The following is a 20,384-nucleotide window of genomic DNA, read 5'->3' as shown; positions in this document are numbered from 1 at the left end:
GAATGACCCAACTAAGTGGGTTTTATGTACAGTTAGACCTCTCTATAACAACATCCCTATATAACAACAATTCACTATAAAAGTCAAGTTTTCTCGGAATCGACCTTTTATATTATGTTATAATGTATGTCCTCTATAACAGCACTTCACTATAACATCCAAAAAAATATCGGAACAAACACGGCTGTTATAGAGAGGTTTGACTGTATTTATATTACAATTATTATAATGTTACAATATAAAGAATGAAAATGTAATAAATACAAAGATACAAATATGGCAATACAATCATTCAAAGGTAATTATAATAAATTCTAATTATCATATAAATAAATGTTAATCCTCTAAATAAATGTAGAGTATTCTCTAACACCCTCCCGCAATCTGAGCGGGAGGATCGAACGTTCAGATCGCTAACCAAATCAGTGAATTTGTTGAAGGTAATGACTTAGTAAATATATCTGCAAGTTGCTGAGACGATGAGACATGATGATCTAGAAGATTTCCTGAGGCAACTTTCTCATGAACAAAATGATAATCTATTGAAGCATGCTTCGTTCGAGAATGCAACACTGGCTTTTGAACAAGATATAATGGCCCAATGTTATCACAGTAAGATTGAACGGGATCTTTTAAGAAAAGATGTAATTCACACAATCACTGTGGAATCCATGTGACTTCAGCTACAGCAGAGGCCAAAGCTTGATACTCCGCTTCAGTACTTTAACGTGCTACTGTGGGCTGCTTTTTAGCTGACCAAAAAATAATATTTTTTTTCCAAAAAACACACAATAACTAGAGGTTGACCGCCGACTAGATTGACATCCGGCCCAATCGGCATCAGAATAAACAAGAAAATTAGGTGATAAATCACAGTAGAGTTGTAGGACAAAATCAACATGTTTACCCGAAAAATCGGATAGAGTTGAATTTATACGTAGTTCTAAGGGTATGTGGTATAACTTGACACAAATCATAAAGAGAAATAGAAAAATCCAATCTTGACTATAAAGAATAAAAGATAAACACAATAGAAAGGAGAAAAATAAATGAGCAAAATAAAGATGAAGTGATGGAGCTCAAAAGGTTAATCTTTCAATATGAGAAAATATGATTCTTGTTACAATGTGAATGTCTCTGCCCTTTACAGAAACAACAATTATCCTTTTAATAGTGGAGGGATCTTACTTTAGATATAATAAAAAATACATAGTGGGGAATCCATGATGAATTAGCTTTTTCCTAATTCCTGCCAGGATTCTCTCCCCTAGTGCGGTTGCAATGGCTCTTGTCTGTGAGCTCGATATTGACTCGAGCTCTTGATCTTGACTCGAGCTCGATTCCGACTCAGAGTCTGATATCAATTCGGGATCGGTGTCGGTCGGCGTATGAATCTTAAGCTCGATAACTTCGCTTCGCCTCGTAGCTCGATTTGGATTCGAGCTCGATAATAATATCGAGCTTGACATTGATCGGTCCAAGAACTCGAAGCTTGATGACCTGACTTCGGACCTCAATCTGATATTACGAAGACGCTCTTCGATCAAAGTATGACCATCTCGACCAGTTCGTACGACAGACTGATCGGTTTTGGCCGTATATACAATAATACCTTGAAGGCAGCGAAAAATTCGCTTAACATTATGTAGATGAGCTTGGCGGGGTTGATGGAGAAACTGTGACACCAAATTCATAACAAACTGGATATCGAGTCGTGTAAAAGCCAAATATTATAATCCTCTGACCATTATTCGATATTCAGTTGGATCCTTCAAAAGAGGAGAATCAAGAGTGTGCCAATTTTGCTTACTATGTAAAAGTGTATTCATTGGCTTTGATTCAGATAAAATATGCCGCATCAACAAATCTGAAATATACTTTATGTATGGAGGGGTAACCCTTGAGAAGTTTGAGAAACAAGGTCCTTTTCTGATATTGGCTTTCGGATGGCGGATAGCGCACATGATAGAGAATGCAACTGTTGTATATATTCTTCCATTGAAAGAGATCCTTTTTCAAAATTTTGAAATTTGTTTTTAAGATGGATCATAGAGGAAGAAGCATTGTCAAGAAAAAGCTTCTCTAGCATGCTAAAAGCTTGATGAGAAGTTTCACAATTGTAATTTAGAAGCATATCAAGGGCAGATGGTGACAACGTCGCATTGATCCAGCTATAAGCAGTTGTGTCACATTGAATCCACAATGCGTATTGTGCATGATTGAGATCAGGACATTTGACAAAATCTTCCACAAGGTCCAAAAGATTTTTGCTATGCAAGAAATACTTGAAAACGTTTTTCAAGTGAGATAGTTCAAGTAATTAAGTTCAAGAGGTACACAATATTTTATATTAAAAATTGAAGGTGGCCGGAGGGGGAGCACCAATATGATGGGTGTGGTATTTTTTGGAGAAGAAAGGGTGGGTGAAGAACTTACCATCTGATCAGAGGTTGCCCAATAGGGGCCTGCCCACCGATTATAGCTCGATGGTGGTGAAAATAGTGTAATACTGTATATATATATATATATATATATATATATATATATATATATATATATATATATATATATATATATATATATAGAGAGAGAGAGAGAGAGAGAGAGAGAGAGAGAGAGGGCCCCATTATAAATGAAATTTTGCTTGGAGCAATGGCCTGCCTTCGCACGTTAGTTATGTTCCTTTTGCTACGACTGGGGTTCGAAACCCCTTTTCTACAAATACTTTTTTTTAGTTTCTTTCACTTTTTATAACTGGAATAATCAATTATATACTAGTACAATAGTACTATTTATTAGTCACTAGTCAACAGTTGACTAATTTATAATTTTTGATTTTATCTTTTCTCAATTTAATTATATTTTAATAGTTATACATAATAATTAATTTTATTATTTAATTCTTCTACAAAATCCTACCCCAATCAAAAGCCCCAAAATATTAAATCCCTAAACCTTTCTTCAGTTCCTCCTCGATCAAATGCAGAAGCTCCCCTCCGTCAAACTCAGAAGCTCCCCTCCGTCAAACTCAGTCCTCAGCCATCACTCCTCACTCCAAAATAGAGAACCATTCTTCCTAAATCTCAATTTCTCTCATTACTTTGAAAAAGTAGAGGGTATCGAATCTCTGGTTAGTGCTTCTCTTACTTTGAAACTTAATTTTTATTTATAAATTGTAAGAGCATGGAGAATTGGGGATGAATTTTATATGATTTTATTTAGGTTTAAAATTTTTGGTTCAATAATCCCCAAGGCATTCTTGGTAAACCCCAAATCTATTATCCAAATGATTTTGTTTAGGTTAAGCTTCTCTGAAATTTAGTGGTCTCTTACTTTTGTTGTTAAACTTTAAGACTGGCTTCTCTTTCTGTTAAAAATTTGTCAGATTCTTGTAGAGTTGTAGCATTAGTATTCAGTAAGTTTCCAATTTTCTTTTACCCACAATTTCTATATTTTGTTTGTTAGATTCTTGTAGAGTTTAAGTTTACCATTCTTGCTATACAAAAAGAAGCAAATTAAGGGGTGCGATTTCTTTATTGATATTGTGTTTGTTTGTATAATTGATAGACTCTTAAATTTATTAAACTCATTTTTTGTAGGAAGTTCTTGTTCTTGTGAATTGAGATGGACGTAGTTTTGACGAAGTTTAATTCTTCTCAACCAAGTTCTAGTGTTAGAAACAATTCTTCTCATCTTATAGATGAGTTTGATGAGAAATTACTCAATTCTGACCCTGGAGAGAGAGTACCCATTGATAAATATAGTCTTAGAATACGGGATGAAGTAAGAAGACACTACATTCAAAATGGACCTTGCCAACCGGTTGATCATAAATTTCCTAAAACTTTATTCAGGAATAAAATGCGTCAATTTAGTCCGGGTTAGTTTAAAGCTTCGTATTCTAGATGGTTGGAGTATAGTGTGAAGAAAGATGCCGTATTTTTTTTATGTTGTTATTTATTCAAAAATAATTATGTTTATGGAAGCACGGGTGACTCTTTCACAAAAACAGGCTTTAAGGCTTGGAATAAAGTTTCGAAAAGACTTGCTTTACATGTTGGTCAAGTAAATAGCCTCCACCACAAGTGTTTCAACAAGATGCTAGACTTATCAAATCAATACCAATCAATTCAAGTTGATTTTGATAAGCAATCTGAGAAACAAAGAAATGAGCACTGAATACGTTTAAATGCATCAATCGATGTTGCAAGGTTTCTCTTGTATTTTGGATTGTCTTTTCGAGGTCATGATGAAAGTGATTCTTCAAAAAACAAAGGCCTTTTTCTAGGGCTTTTGGAATGACTTGCAAAGAGGCTCCCTAAAGTAGATAAGAGTCATATTGAAACATGCTCCAAAAAATAATATGATGACTTCCCCAAAAATTTAAAAGGACATTATGAGTGCTTGTGCACAAGAAACCATGAAAGTTATAATCAATGATTTGGATGGGAATTATTTCGGGATATTAATTGATGAGTCCAAGGATATTTCATACCATGAACAAATGGCCCTTGCTTTGCGGTATGTTGACAAAAAAGGCCAAGTGAACGAGCCATTTATTGGTCTTGTTCGTGTTCATGATACCTCTATAAAGTAGTTGAAGGAAGCAATACTTTCTTTGCTTATGAAACACTCATTAAGTCCATCCAAAATACGTGGACAAGGCGATGATGGAGCTAGTAATATGCAAGAAAAAATGAATGGTCTTAAAGCTTTAATTTTGCAAGAAACTCCTTCGGCACATTGCATTCATTGTTTTGCTCATCAATTACAGTTGACGCTTGTAGCGGTTGCTAAAAAATATAAGGAGGTAAAAACTTTATTTGCTATAGTTGCTAATGTATTGAATGTAATTGGAACATCCTTTAAACGTAGAGATCAACTTCGGGATCATCATGCCGAATTATTGGAGCAATTGCTAGAGAGTGGTGAAGTTCAAAGTGGGAAAGGATTAAATCAAGAGCTAGGGCTTCAAAGGCCAGTTGACACTCGTTGGGGATCACATTGTAAAATATTAGATAACTTTATTATTTTATTTGCATCTATTATTAATGTGCTTGGGGTGATTGAATATGGAGGTCAAGAGGCTAATGATAGATTACAAGCAGAAGCTTTTTTGAGTAAAATCAATTAATTTAAATTTGTGTTCATGCTTCACCTGATGTTGAAGGTATTGTTGATGTCGAACGAGCTGAGTAAAGCTTTACAGAAGAAAGAGCAAGATATTGTTAATGCCATGATATTTCTTGACCTTACAAAGGAAATGTTGCAACAAATGAGAGATGAAGGATGGGAATCATTAATAGATGAAGTCTATTTGTTTTGTACTACACATGACATTTTGGTGCCAATATGGAAGAATTCTATATTCCTGGAAAGTCGAAGCGTAGGCCTTCTAGTGTTACTTATTCACATCACTTACGTGTTGAGTTTTTTTATACAGTGATTGATTTGCAACTTCAGGAGCTTAACAGTCTTTTTGATGTTGTTAGTGATAACTTGCTTCTTGGTATGGCTAGCTTGAATCCGGCTAATTCGTTTGCTAATTTTGATAAAGAAAGAATAATGACATTGGCCAAGTATTATCCAGATAAGTTTGGCGAATTGAAGCTTCGAGATCTTAGTCACCAACTTGACACTTTCATATTGCACATGCAACATGGTGACCATAGATTCTCGGATTTGAAAGGAATTGGTGATTTGGCAAAAGCATTGGTTGAGGCAAAACTTGTGGAGACATATTCACTTGTTTATTTACTTGTGAAGTTGACTCTAATTTTACCTGTCGCGACTGCAATGGTAGAAAGAGCATTCTCATCCATGAAGTACATCAAAGATGAATTGCGTAGTAGTATTGGTGATGCATTTTTAAATGATTGTTTAGTTTGTTATTTTAAAAAAGAAGTATTTACAAATGTAAGCAATGATACTATTATTGACCGTTTTCAGAGTATGAAAACGCGTCGAGTTCAAGTATAAGCGGATGATGTACTTTTGTTATATTAGTATCAATTAAAGATATTCTATAACATTGAAGTTTGTATTTTGATGTAAATTGTGCCTTCTTTAGCTTTCTTTTTTGGACAACAGTATATATTACTATTACTATGTCAGGAATTGCTATTAAGGACACTAAGCTTGTTTTATATTTTAAAGTTTATTCCAGTTTAGTCCATGTGTGCGCAAGAATGTGCAGGAAGTTGTTTATTTTCTTGGAATGCTTATTTTAAAATTTGTTTTCGCATATCAATTGGGGAGTCTGATGAAATCGAAGTTTGTGTTCGCGGGTCAATGGGGGAGTCTGATGAAATCAAAGCGTAAGCTCTTCTTACTTTATTTTAGTTTTTTGCTTAGCAAGTTTATATTATACAGTGGATTGTGCTGCTTATTTACTGGTCTATCATAGAGTTTATATGTATTCTTTTATTGGCTTTGGGTAATTTACTCTAATGACAATGGTGCCCCCGTCATACTCAAATCCTGGGTCCGCCTCTGAAGAAAATGGATCTTTAAAGCTCTTGATACCAAATTGAAAAATGTTTTGGTGAAATGATCCAACTAAGTGGGTTTCATGTATTTATATTACAATCACGATAAACGATACAAAAAATAAAAATGTAATAAATACAATCAATCAAAGGTAATTGTTGTAAATGCTAATTATCATATAAATAAATATTAATCACCTGAATAAATGTAGAATATTCTCTAACACCCACGTTTTTTTTTAAAATCCAGACCTTATTTTCATTTGGAACGAAGATTCCCACAATCTTATTTTTAAATTTTATTATTTTGACCTTGAAGGTTTTCTGATTTTTTTTTTTTTTCAATTTAAGTTTTTTCCTTCTATTTGTTATGTCTAGTTATTTTTTAAATTCATTGTCTTATGTTATATTCTACAAACCGTGAAATACTATTTATATTTCTTTTGCTTTAATATCTATGTATAATGAATTTGTAGTTTAGTATATATTGCTTTAACAAATTTCAATATTTTCAATCTTTATATAGAATTAATAACATGGGAGTTTGACATATAATTTTTCAAAATAATAGGCTCTAATTTTACTTTTTGTCGAAAAGTAATTTTAAAAAAACAACTTCTAAAATGTACAATCTAAGCGTGACTAATTTGTGAGATATCGTATTGCAACGCTTTTTTATAAAAACAAAATTTTATCATAATGTCTATAACTAAACCTAGCTCCAATATTGCAGTTGAGTTAGAACTGCAATAAAAATGACCTTTTTCATTTGGATATATTTTATGTCAAATATGCGGTCTGATTTGGAGTAATTTAGGAAATAAAACTAAGAGAAGAATAATTGGATGATGACACTAGGATTTACAACAACTTGTTGGGGCCAAATGGATGCCTCCTTTAATGTAATTTTTTAATCAATGTTTTTTGCTGCATTTGAGCTTTTGTGCCACCCCTATCACATGTTGAAGTCACATTTGGGTTTTTGCCATAATAAGTTATGTAGGCAAGGTCATTCGTTTTCATGCATATCTACAAAAGTAATGACTTCAATTATGACTATAATGTATCCATGTTGTCTCTTTGCGCCAATTAGGGATAAGCTCAATGATCCAAATTGCACTGTCAAGTCGAAGTCACATAACAATAACTAATATTTCAATATTTCTAATCTTCTTAACTTGGTGCACAACGTCAAAAAATGACACAACTTTAACTAAGCACGCATGTTCATAATTGGTTATGATAACCCGATTCTTTTTTAAATTTGGATTACAGACTTGAATACTGAAGTTCTACTGGGTAATTCTGTTGTCAGCAATTTTTCAACAAAAGGTGCAAGAAAAATACTACTGGAATACGCTATAGTTATCTTCAAAAGCACTCTCAAATTAAGGTTCACAAAAATAAGTTACAGTGTTACTTAACTTACATTTTCCGTAGCAAAATATTCCACAGTACTATTGTTTACCCTTAAAATTGGATAACAATTAAACTTATAATGTGGTTCTAAAGACACATGATTTCACTTAATACCAATTGATAAATATGAAGAACTGTTTACTCTTAAAATTGGATAAAAATTAAACTTATAATGTGGTTCTAAGGACACGTGATTTTACTTAATACCAATTGATAAATATGAAGATTAATAATAGAAATGAACAATAAAGTAAAGCAAACCAGTGTTAGAATGAAACTCAGCCCTCGAGTTTGGATACCCTCGAACTGGTTGATGCAAGAACAATTAAAATATAACAAGCTGATGAACAATAGTATAAACGAGAAAGAGAATTATATTGCTTTGATATCTGTGAATAATGTGTGTTACAAATGATTAGAACCATCTTTAAATAGTAGATGAATTCCACTTATGGTATAATTCTAATTACAGAAGGAAATCCCATAATTAGCTAATTAACCGTTTCTGATTTGATCTGTTCCAATATTTACGCCATGATCCTCGACCAGTCACGGATATCTCGTCTTTCTGTTATTGTGATATCTTCGATCTTGCTCGATGTCTTTCTCATTTGGCTTCGATCGCTACTAGCCTCAATCTCGACAGGTACCTCGATTCTGAACTCGGTACCTATCCTCGTAATTTAGTCTGTTTCGTTATGAGGCCGTCCTTCGATACAACCTCCCGGTCTCGATCAAATAGTAAAATTGGGTTGGTCCGATTTTAACCGTATACAGATAGTCCCCTCATTTTTTGGAGTGAAATGATAAGAAACGAATTGAGCCTTCGATTTTCTACTTCGACCTGTCATGACGTCATCCTCATGACGTAAGTGATGGGAGTGAACGAAACGTCCCGTTGGTATAGTTCCCCAAGTCATTAATGAGTGTCAGCTGGTGGTCGGCCATTAGTGCCTTTAAACCATCGTCGTGAATCCAATAAATAGACCCCTTTCTCATTGATTCAAATTTTACTTTCACTTCCTTCTAATCTCCAAAGCTTTTACATCTCTTAAGTTCTTCCCTTCTACAAATCTTCAGGTTTTACTGTTAATCCTTTCCCAAACGTCAAGCCCTATTATCTTCCTCTTCTTCAAACTTACACAAAAATGGCAAAAACATCGAAAACGGTACCACATAAAGAAGCTGCTTCATCTTCTCAACCGGCCGACGGAAAAATGCCGGTGGAACTCCGTCTTGAGGAATGCATTCCTGGGAGGTGCGCGCTAAACTCCGATTTCAAGACCAATAAAGCTTCGTCGATTCCTGGTCGATGCGAGGCGCGAGCCAATATCGAGGTATAAATGCTCGATAACTAAGGGATACCTTAAGCAAGTAAAGAAAGACTGCAACTGGGAGGGAAAAGAAAATAGAGGAGATCGAGGCTCTGTTGGCTTCTGAACTTGCGAAGGCCAAATATGAAGCCGAAAAGGCAAAGGCCGAGGCAGAGGCAATCGTGGCCGTCTACCGGGCTGATGCTGAAGACGCTCAAGTCCAAGCGAGAGAGGCAGCCAAGACCGCTCAAACTTGAGCACATTAGATTGCTGAACTCGCCAAATGCCAATCTCGGAGGGAAACCCTCGAGGAGATCCATGCTCGAGGTTTCGATCTTACCGACAAGATAATAAAGGCTAAAGAGCATGAAGCTGATGCTAGAGCGCTGGCCTCTTCCGATGATGATGATGATGATGATGGCAGCAAGAGCGGGTCCGAGAATGGGGAGGACCTCGATGGAGAAGAAGCTGCCCCTAAGGAAAATTAGGAATCTTAGGCTTTTTCTTTTTTGATTTTTTGTGCGGGACTCTGATCGGTCCTTGTAAATATTTTCGTATATATAAAAGATCTTTTTTCTCTTTAACTTGTCTTTATTCTATTTCCTGCCTCATGAAAATTCTATTTCATTCACGCCTTCATTCCTTATGGAGATTTTGCTCACAGGTTTGGGACTTTAGGCAACTAGACCGAAGTCGGACCAGTGTAGTCTTTAAAATCGAGTGAGTACTTGCTCGAACTCGAAGTAGAGTGACCCTTAGGTTTTAGTTGAGTAAGACAATTTCTCGAACTCAAAAAATAAAATGGCCCTTAGGCTCTTGAATTAGACCGATATGGCCTCAAAGGAATGGATTTTCCCCTTTTTCGGTTTGGAAAATTAATCATAAAAATTTGTCATGCCTTAGCACGAGAAAAATTTGTACCCATTAGGTTTTTCGAGGATTGGTGTTATCGAAATCATTTGCTTTGTTATGCCTTAGCACAAAATTGTCCGGGACTTCGAACAATTCGCTACCCCTTAGGGTTTTTCGAGGGTCGATATTATTGAGACCCTTAGTAATTCAGCCGAGGGTTGCCTTTTTTAACCGGTTTATGAGAATATTTGAAGGCCTATTTTATAACGAAATTTGGACGTCTCCTAACCGTGTTAATTTGGTCGTAGCCTTTAGTTTGGGATTTTCCCCTTAGGCTTGTTTCCCTGCTATACTTCGAACTCGTTCGAAGTGTCAGTCCCCGAGTGGGGTGACCGTGACCTATAACATAGAGGATTGCTTTTTTAAGGTCTTACGATTTCGAGGTTTTGTAATTCGATCATGTCAATTTTTTGGACGGCAGTCCCCGAGTATAGGGTAAATTGTTTGAACTTCAGTTGTGATCGGCCCTTAAGCCAATTTCCATAATAGATCATAAGTATGAAATTGTAAAGTATAAATTTCTCTAAGGCATGGAACATCTGGTAAGGAAAAATACTTCTTTCAATAGATTATACAAGCGTACATGTTTTGCCATTAGGGCTCGAGTAATCTACATGGACACGGTTCATTTGACCGTTTGGTCCTTTACCTATCGAGACCCTGTCGACACGAAGTATTTTCCTTGTAACTATCCGAGGGTGATGCCCCCAGTATTCGAGGTTGATTGTAAAGTAGCCTCGGATACTGTTGAATTGCTCTAAGTTAGCACGAAAAATGGTTGCCTCGTTAAAAACCTCGCCAGAAAAACCCATTTGGGACAAAAACCAGTCTAAGGGAAAAAGAGTGCAACGCGTGCTTTCAGACTTAAGGACTTTGTGTGTGAAGAATCTTTTGGTGTCTTCGATTAAACACCTGCAAATGGTTAGTATAAATATAAACGAAAATGGAGAAAGTCGTACCTTAGCAGTAATATCGTTTGAGGAGTGATATGTTCCAATTGTTTGGTAATTGTTCGCCGTTCATTGTGCCAAGTTTGTAGGATCCCTTTCCGATGATATCGAGGACCTGATACAGTCCCTCCTAGTTCGGGCCAAGTTTTCCTTCATTTGGGTCTCGAGTATTGAGAGTAACCTTTCTCAGAACCAAGTCCCCGATTTTAAAGTGTCGAATATTGGCTCTTTGATTGTAGTACCTTTCGATCTGCTATTTATGTACGGCCATTCAAACGAGGGCGGCTTTCCGTTTTTCATCTAGCAATTCGAGGCTTGTATTCATAGCCTCGTGATTTGACTCTTTCGTTGCATATCGAAACCTGACTCTAGGTTCCCCGACTTCAACCGGGATCAGAGCTTCGGCGCCATATACTAAAGAGAACGATGTTGCCCACGTACTGGATTTTGACGTTGTTCGATACGCCCAAAGGACTTCGGGCAATATTTCTCTCCATTTTCCCTTAGCATCATTTAATCTTTTCTTTAGAATTGGATAACAATTAAACTTATAATGTGGTTCTAAGGATACATGATTTCACTTAATACCAATTGATAAATATGAAGATCAATAACAGAAATGAACTATAAAGTAAAACAAACCAGTGTTAGAATGGAACTCAGCCCTCGAGTTTGGATACCATCGAACTGGTTGATGCAAGAACAATTATAATATAACAAGATGATGAACAATAGTATAAACGAGAAAGAGAATTATATTGCTTTGATATCTGTGAACAATGTGTGTTACAAATGATTAGAACCCCCTTTAAATAGTAGAAGAATTCCACTTATGGTATAATTCTAATTACAGAAGAAAATCCCATAATTAGCTAATTAACCATTTTTTATTTGATCCATTCCGAGATTTACGCCATGATCCTCGACCAGTCACGGATATCTCGCCTTTTTGTTATTGTGCTATCTTCGACCTTGCTCGATGTCTTTCTCATTTGGCTTCGATCGCTACAAGCCTTGATCTCGACAGGTACCTCGATTCTGAAGTCGGTACCTTATCCTCGTGATTTAGTCTGTTCCGTTATGAGGCCGTCCTTCGATGCAACCTTCCGGTCTCGGTCAAATAGTAAAATCGGGTGGGTCCGATTTTAACCGTATACAACTACAAAACTAATACACATTATACACTTGACGAGCCCGGAATAGCTCTGGAGATAGAAGATTTTTGAGGCTAATATCACGATTCAACCGGTCGTTTTGAGTTCTAGAATCTCTCTTCTTAATTTAAGACTTTTTAAAAGTTCATTTGGTTATTTATGACTTGCAGGTATGGATGTTCGGGTCCCGAAAGGTCCGGGAGTATTTTGGAATACTTGGTTGCTAATTTGAAGCCTTAAGTTAAAGAGAGTTGACCAATGTCAACATTTTGGGTAAACAAGCTCGCATTCATGATTTGAAGGATACTACACGTTCATAAGATGATTTTGGACTAGTACATATGTTCGATTTAGTATCTGAGGGGCTTGGGTGGGATTCAGATGCATCTTGTAAAAGTTGGAACTTGAAGAACTTAAGAAAGTTCATGAGTTTGGTTTGGATATTGATTCTTACTTGTGATATTTTTGTGTTTGTTTCGAGTCTTTGAATTAGTCCATATAGGGTATTTGTGCTAGTTGGGATGATTGGATGTGATCACGAGGGACTCAGGGTGAGATTCGGGACATTCAAAGAAGGTTTTGTGTGAAAAATGCTGCATCAGGTTGTAGGGGGCTCGTCTCAGGGTCTCGCCTCACGAGATCCATCGCAAAGGCTCGTCTTAGGGTCTCGCGTCTCGAGCCCAACGCGAGGACCCTCAGAACAGTGGTTTTCAAATTTTGGTTATATAACACCACTTCGTACTTGGACTTCATTTTATTATTTCGGGAGCTAGAAAGCTTGGACTGATGTAATTTTGTCATGACCCAACTCCCACTAGGTTGTGATGGAACCTAACCAAACCCACTAGGCGAACCATTCAACATATGTATAACCCACAACAGAAGATATCATATAAATAAAAAGCAAAATAAAAAATTGAATATAAATACGGACTGGTGTCACAAGTCATGAGCAACTAAGAATAGAAATACAATGCTGATATAAAGAAAATGCATTATCTGTTTGAATATACATAAACAAAAATTTAAATCCTAGGCTACCATAAATAAATTACATGCAACGATTGGAACGGTGATATGTCTTTAATGCTCACTCTGAAACATCGCAACATCTTAACTCCAAAATCTGCACGCAAGGTGCAGAAGTGTAGTATGAGTACAACCGACCTTCTGTACTCAGTAAAATATCAAGACTAACTTTAATAAAGTAGTTAAAAAGTTTAGTCAAAAGGTACTCACTTTGTATAACCCATATAGTTCATAAGCATATACAGAAATTGAGAAACAACCGAGGAGCAACACGTATGAATAATAAGTTGCACAATTGAAGTAGAAGATGAGAAGAATGTTTTCTTCGATATCATGATCAAAACCATATATCAATGCACCGAATTCGCATATAAAGGGGATATGTATCACGCAATATTTATTAAAATGCTTCTACATGAGTCTAGAATGTCTATGCATGATAAAGACTCAAATTGTACATCAACTAGCACTTCCTATGCCACGACACTCCAAGTATCCAACAACCTGCTAACAAGTCTCATGCATATGTTAAAATACATAAATATGCATATGTATATAAATGCATGAATATTTTTACATGAGTATCGAATATTTATTCATGATAAAGAGTCAAAATTTACAACAACCGGTACTCCTTGTGCCCCGGCACTCCCCCACATCAAATGACACACTAACGGTCCAATATAACATAGCTAATCACGTGACTCCGGAGGAATAGATCTAAATCCAAACGCCCGAACATCATAGCTTCATAATCAATCATCAATATCAGCAATCAGTCATGAAGCCACAGGGAATAAACTGTCGTGGCATAACCATAATAACCGCATAAAATATCCCATCGTGCCGTAAAAATATCAACCGTATAGAATATCTCATTATGCCAACCTCTATCCACATCAAAGAATCATATGTAGGCATATACTCATATGTATAAAAGATAAATATGTAAGATGCATATGGATTAGGGAAACAAACATGTAGGGATGTATGCATGTACATAATGTATAACCGCAGCTACAACATATATGTAACGATCTGACTGGTCGTTTTGAGCTTTAGCATTTTATTTGGTAGTTTGTGACTTTGTGTAGCTTCATAATATGTATTATGACTTGCGTGTATATTTGGTTTTGATTTTGAGCGGTTTAGGATTGATTTGGAAGAATGATTCTCGTTTTAGAAGCTTTAAGTTGGAAAAGTTGACCAATGTTTGACTTTTGGGTAAATATACTCGGAATCGGGTTTTAATTAGTCCAATAAGTTTGTATGATGGTTTTGGACATGCACACAAAGTTTGGTTAAATTTGGATGAGTTTTGCATAAGTTTGGGTTGTGTGGTGATTATTTTTGATTTCGACGTTGATTTGAGCATAAAGCTTACCATATTGAGTAAACGACATTTGATTCGTGTTTCTACTAAATCCGTATCATAATTTTGGACCATAGCAACTAAAATCATCATGTTTTGACTTCGTATGAGGAATTTATGGTCATTTTACTAAGCATTGGGTTGCCAGATTGTTTAGATTAATTACAAAATTTTTACTCAATTCGTATTTAAAAATCTGCACTATTTCCAAATATTGAAACCAACATTTCTCCATCATTATAAGGTAAAATGGAGTGATGCAAAATCCTAACTTGACTGGAATTTTACGGGGAATCTATTGGAGGCATCAAAAGTGAATTTCGGGATCGTTTGAAACAAGAAATGAGGCAGAACAGCTGGGCATTTTTGGCTATTAATGTTGTTGGAGTTTTTCTCATCTTGAAAGTTTGGGATTGGGTGAATTCAAGTATGTTCTTCAAGTTTCTTCCATGGGGTAAGGTCTAAACCATAACCTAAGTATTTTTCTTTGATTCATTCCATTGGTTTAAGCTTTAATTCATGATTTTAATTGAAAACCCTTTTAATTCTTTAAATCAAGACCTAGGGTTATGTCCTAAATTTTAAAAAATTGAAAATGAGTTAGAGGCATTTATTTCTCGATTTCTTTTGGGGTTTGTTCTCCTATATTAGGAGAACAACATACTCTAATTTGACGAGCTTTGGAGGAGTATTTCAAGAGTTATGAGACCCAACTAGTGTGGGTTGGACTCTTGGGTTAAGAACACCCAAAAGCAATATTTTGGCGAATTGGTTGAGCTATCAGACTCCGATTGAGTCAGTTTTTATTTGTATGAGCTTGTATTGGTTCGGGCTTCACTCGAGTAGGCTTGGATTTAGAATACAAGGCAAGCCCGGTGTTGACTTTTGTTAATTTTTTGGTTGACTTTGGGCTTTTGATTAAAGATTCAACCTTTATCGATTTGGTTTGTTTCCTTTGGCATTATTTGACATTCTTGAGTTGCTTTTGGCTAGTTTCGAGCCGTTCGGAGGTCGGTACGTGTGGGATGGCATTTCTAGAGTATTGTTTGGCTTGCTCGGTATTGGATTTGGCTTGTTCGAGGTAAGTAACACCTCTAAACTTGGTGCTGAGGGTATGAATCGTGGAACATACATGTTAAGTGTTTGGTGTTGAGGTGACGCACATGATAGGTGATGGGCGTGTAGGTGTGCACCATGTGAATTATGACTCGGTTGATTCTGTGATACTGTGTAGTTACCTAATCTTGTTTCTATCCATAAAATTTCTACGTGTTAGAGAAATTGAGTTGTGAAGCATGTTAGAAATCATGTTTAGGCTATATGCTTATTCTGTTGGGACCCACTGAGGTCATTTCTGCCCTTGAGTTATTTTCTTAAATTGAAGTTACATACAAGTCATATTTATTCATTCGCTTATCATATCTTAGTCTTTGTTATCCTTTGTTACCACATCATGTTATCTTTGTTTGGGCTGATTGGCATGATATTTGTGAGCTCGAGAGGCTGGAGAGATTGATGACTGAGTTGGGCTTGAGAGTCGTGTTGTGAGAGATATTGTGGATCAAGTTTCACACCGCAACAAGCCATATTGGCTTTATATTTATTATTATTATATGTATCGGGCTGCACGCTGCAGCAGGCCTTATAAGCTTTACTATTATTAATGGGATCGGGCTGCATGCCGCAATAGGTTATATTGATTCATCATGGGATCGGGCTGCACGCCGCAACAGGCCATGTTGGCTTATATTAGCGCTTGGGCAGGATCCTCCCCTACTGAATCTGACATACCAGCAGTGAGCGTAGGTACCATACAGTGCTGAGTAACTGAGTGTGCTGAGTGATTGAGCGTGATGAGTGGGAGTGCGAGACAATGAGATTGAGTACTTTAAGAGTGTGAGTACATGAGTTTATCACTGTGATGCATTGCATTTGACATGCATACTTGACATACATGCACAGAGATGCATTTCCTAATGCTACACGGTTTTATGACATTCATGATTTCACATGCACATTGACATGTATGCATAGAGATGTACTTTCCTCATGCTATCAGAGAATGAAATATCTTATCTGTTGTTGAATAATTTTGGGAAAAATCACAGTTCTCTGATATACTCTCATATTTTGGTGATTTCGGTAAAAGACTTGGGTTTTACTGTTGTACCTAAAAAGCATGTCTATTTTTTTCCGTAACTGTGAACGAGCTGAAAATAATATATTTTGAGTAATTACTTATACTACTTTCATTGTATTGTTACGAGTTATTTTTTGGCTGTTGGTGTTGGACTCTGACCGTGTTTCCGAGCTAGTCATTTCTTTCAACATAAGGTTAGGTTTGTTAATTATTGAGTACATAGGGTCGGCATTACTCATACTATACTTCTGCACCTTGCACGTAGATTTTAGAGCTGATGTTGTTGTGTGTGGAGGGAGCTGGCATTGAAGATGTACATGCGTTCTGGTTATAGTCGCCTCTTGTTCTTGGTATCTTTAGAATTATAAATTATATTTCGAATAGATGATGTATTTATTTCATACCAACTTTGTAAAATTCTAACTCTTAGAAGCTCATGATTTATACTACCAGTTCTTGGGTTGTTGTATAAAAGTTAGCTATTTCATCATTTATTTTTCTCAGTAAATTTTATTTGGGTTGGATTATTGTTAATTGGCTTATCTAGCGGGATGAGTTAGGTACCATCACGACTAGTTGAATTTTGGGTCGTGACAAGTTGGCATCAGAGCTCTAGATTCATAGTTTCTACAAGTCATGAGTAAGTGTCTAGTAGAGTCTTGCGGATCGGTATGATGACGCACATACCTATCTTCGAGAGGCTACATGGCATTTAGGATAAACCTCCCATCTTTCTTTTATTATCGTGCGGTATTGATTAAGCTTGAAGCGTATCTCTTTGAATTCCTACACTCGTATGCGCATGTGAGCGCTCGGTATCTGGTGTACATCGACAACTTGTGAATTCCTTGGATGAGGTATGAGATATATTTTCTATGTTTTGGTGATGGGCCAGTCTAGAGGACTTGAGGCTCGGTTTGGACCGCAGCTTAAGCTCGGTAGTTTCAGTTATGCAAGCATGTGCTTTTGGACTTTTATGTCAAGTGGTGTGCCTATGAGTGGGACCAGTTGCTCGGTGAGTGGTTGGATGGATATATGATGAGTAAGATGTGACTGCGGGATGCATTCAGATGGTTTGAATGTGATGGGAAGAGTTTGCTTGAGATGTGAAAAGGACTATTGGATGCTCAATTTTTGGATGTATCATACAGTCTTGAGTTATGAAGGTTTTTGAGAGATTCATTCGTGTTATTTCATTTGTGGAACGAAGTAGATTTTTATGTCTTGTTGATGAGTTCAGACTCAGGAAGATTAAGTGATTGTATAGTAGTTATGGCTATGAAAGGGTATAGAGAGATATCAGTTTGAGGCTAAGCAGGTGGGTTATTGATGAGTGGTGATTTTACCACTCATTCTAGTCTCTTTTTTTTAGATTTTGAGTCCTTTAATTATAATGTGAGGTTGTTTATGGTGTGTATTGCTAGATTTTCAGGTAAATTATGCTATGAAGGGACTTGAATTAAAGTGAAGCGGAATTGAGCAAAAAAGAGTACAAAAGTGCAAAATCCTTCAGTGATTCAGCATCTGCGGAACACTGTCCGCATATGCGACCTCGCATCTGCGAGCTGGAAGGACGCATATGCGGAGTTAAGCTTCACTGGGACCGCATCTGCGGCAAAAACTCCGCACCTGCGGAGTCACTGGTGCGACTATTTTGTCCGCATCTGCGGAGAAAAGGAATTCTACATGGGCTCGCACTTGCGATGGTTTATCCGCATTTGCGGAGTCGCACTTGCGCCACAATGTCCGCATCTGCGGAGTAGGCAAAATCCCCTGAGTTCATGCATCTGCGATTGAAGGCCCGTATTTGCGGAGCCGCACCTGCGAGGATCTTTCCGCAGGTGCGGTCAACGGGTTTCTGACCTGGACAGTATTGACATTTCACATTTTCTCAACTCCAAAACCCACAAATACACGAATCTTATCATATCTTGAAGCATCTTTTGGCTTATTTTCAGTCCAGATACTCGAGAGAACAAGTTTTGGAAGATAGGGTTCTTGCACACACACTTGGGTCTTGAAGATTTGAAGCTTTTGGTTGAGAATTTCTTATCCTTTATGCTCATTTCTTCATTTCCTTGCTTTGTATTGTATATCTAAGTTTGTAGTATTTATTTCCTACACTTGAACCTTGTTTATGGAAATATTCATATTTAAAGTGTGGATTAAATACCTTGTTGTGCTTATGTATTGAAGGATTTTTATTTATTATGAAGCGAGTTGTTGTTTCTTTAATTATTCTTGTTCTTAAATGTATCCAAAGGGATTATCTAACCCTAGGACTCGCCCATTCACTTCGGATTAATTTTGGAAAAAATAATTCGGGGTTGGGAAAGATTAATTAATAAGAACTTGAGGCGTTAACCCTCACTTTATAGATTCTACCTAAGGATAGGAATGAACTACTTGTAGCTATATTCGTGTGTGCTTAATCTCTTAATTATTTTAGGGATAATTCAATTAGGAAGTCTTGTTAGTCTTCGAGAGAAGCTAATATAGAATTATTATCCGAGGCTAATAAATAATAAACTCGTTCATATTTATAAAATTGTGAAATATATTAGATCGTTACTTGAGTGTAAATCCCGATGCACCCATGCTTGTAGCCATTGATCATTTTACTTGCTTTCTAGGTTAGTTTATGTTTTCGCATTTAGCTATAATATTTTCTCAACAACCATTCTAAGTGTTTGGCATTGCGTAATAAGTGATAATTCTCTTACATTCCTAATTGCCTATATATTGTTCTCTGTGGGATTCGACCCCGACTCATAGTTGGGTAAATTTTATTGCATGCGACTGTATCTATTTACTTTTTAGCAGTGGATTTGGACATCATCAAAATTGGCGCCGTTGCCGGGGAACAATTTGGCGTAATTTAGGTTGTTTGAGAAATAAGCGTAAGTGCTTTGGTCCAAACTTCTGAATATTTGTGTAATTATCTTTCTTCCCTTGGTCTATTTTTCTCGTTTGTTTCTTGTTTATTTTCTTAATCAAAAAAATAAAATAATAAATAAATAAAAAATGGCATCATATAATGAAAATTGGTCGGATGGTAGTTGTTCATACTTTGATGACCATTGTCCTTATTGTGGAGGACCACCCTCGTGGAAAAATTGTTTAAATTCTCCGAGGGGTGGATTGTGCACACAATCTCAAACCCACGAGTGGAGTATTTGTGATAAGCGTGGTCGTAAAAATGGTCATTGGGATGATTATGCTTATTTGTCCTTCCCTTCTCCAAGCCCCCGCTATGATGATTCTACTTTTTGTGATGAAAATTATAGGGATATGGAAGTGGAAGAAATTGAGCATGGTCAAAATGGAGAGTTTAAGCTCATGTTAGAATGCCTACTTGAAGGAGGAAACAAAGAGCAAAATGCATTGGAGGAGCTTTTGGAAAATAGTTTCCAAAATAATTTGGTGCTTGAAAGGTTAAACTTACAAATGGGAGAAATGCTTGAAGCTTTAGAGGTCCAAAAAGCCTCGGAAGTGGATGATAGCCAAGAACCTTCCTTAGATGTGGAAGCCAAAAATCCTTCCTTGGCACTTGATCAAAACCAAGAAGAACTCTCAAATGCTCAAAATGAAATGGTGATGCTCATGT

The 20,384-nt window shown here is 36.4% G+C and overlaps 1 protein-coding gene across 1 annotated transcript; it reads left to right on the top strand.

Moving 5' to 3' along the window:
- Positions 1-4,396: 4,396 nt before the first annotated feature.
- LOC142177149 (uncharacterized) lies at positions 4,397-9,477 on the top strand. Its single transcript, XM_075245616.1, has 6 exons — positions 4,397-4,567; positions 4,775-5,062; positions 5,171-5,311; positions 5,464-5,857; positions 8,988-9,165; positions 9,288-9,477. The coding sequence occupies exons 1-6, from the start codon at positions 4,397-4,399 to the stop codon at positions 9,475-9,477; spliced, it is 1,362 nt and encodes a 453-aa protein (XP_075101717.1).
- Positions 9,478-20,384: the final 10,907 nt, after the last annotated feature.

The sequence above is a fragment of the Nicotiana tabacum genome, chromosome 23 (assembly GCF_000715075.1).
Source record: "Nicotiana tabacum cultivar K326 chromosome 23, ASM71507v2, whole genome shotgun sequence".
In the NCBI taxonomy this organism is placed as follows: Eukaryota; Viridiplantae; Streptophyta; class Magnoliopsida; order Solanales; family Solanaceae; genus Nicotiana; species Nicotiana tabacum.
Note: the sequence above shows the minus strand (reverse complement) of the source record. Positions and strands in the feature narration are given on the sequence as shown.

Excerpts from the sequence above, each read along its gene's own strand:
- LOC142177149 (XM_075245616.1), top strand. The coding sequence starts at position 4,397 with ATGAGTGCTTGTGCACAAGAAACCATGAAAGTTATAATCAATGATTTG. Across the intron at positions 5,063-5,170 it reads CTATTATTAATGTGCTTGGG|GTATTGTTGATGTCGAACGA; the intron begins GTGATTGAATAT and ends CTGATGTTGAAG. Across the intron at positions 9,166-9,287 it reads GAGGAATGCATTCCTGGGAG|AAAGACTGCAACTGGGAGGG; the intron begins GTGCGCGCTAAA and ends AAGCAAGTAAAG.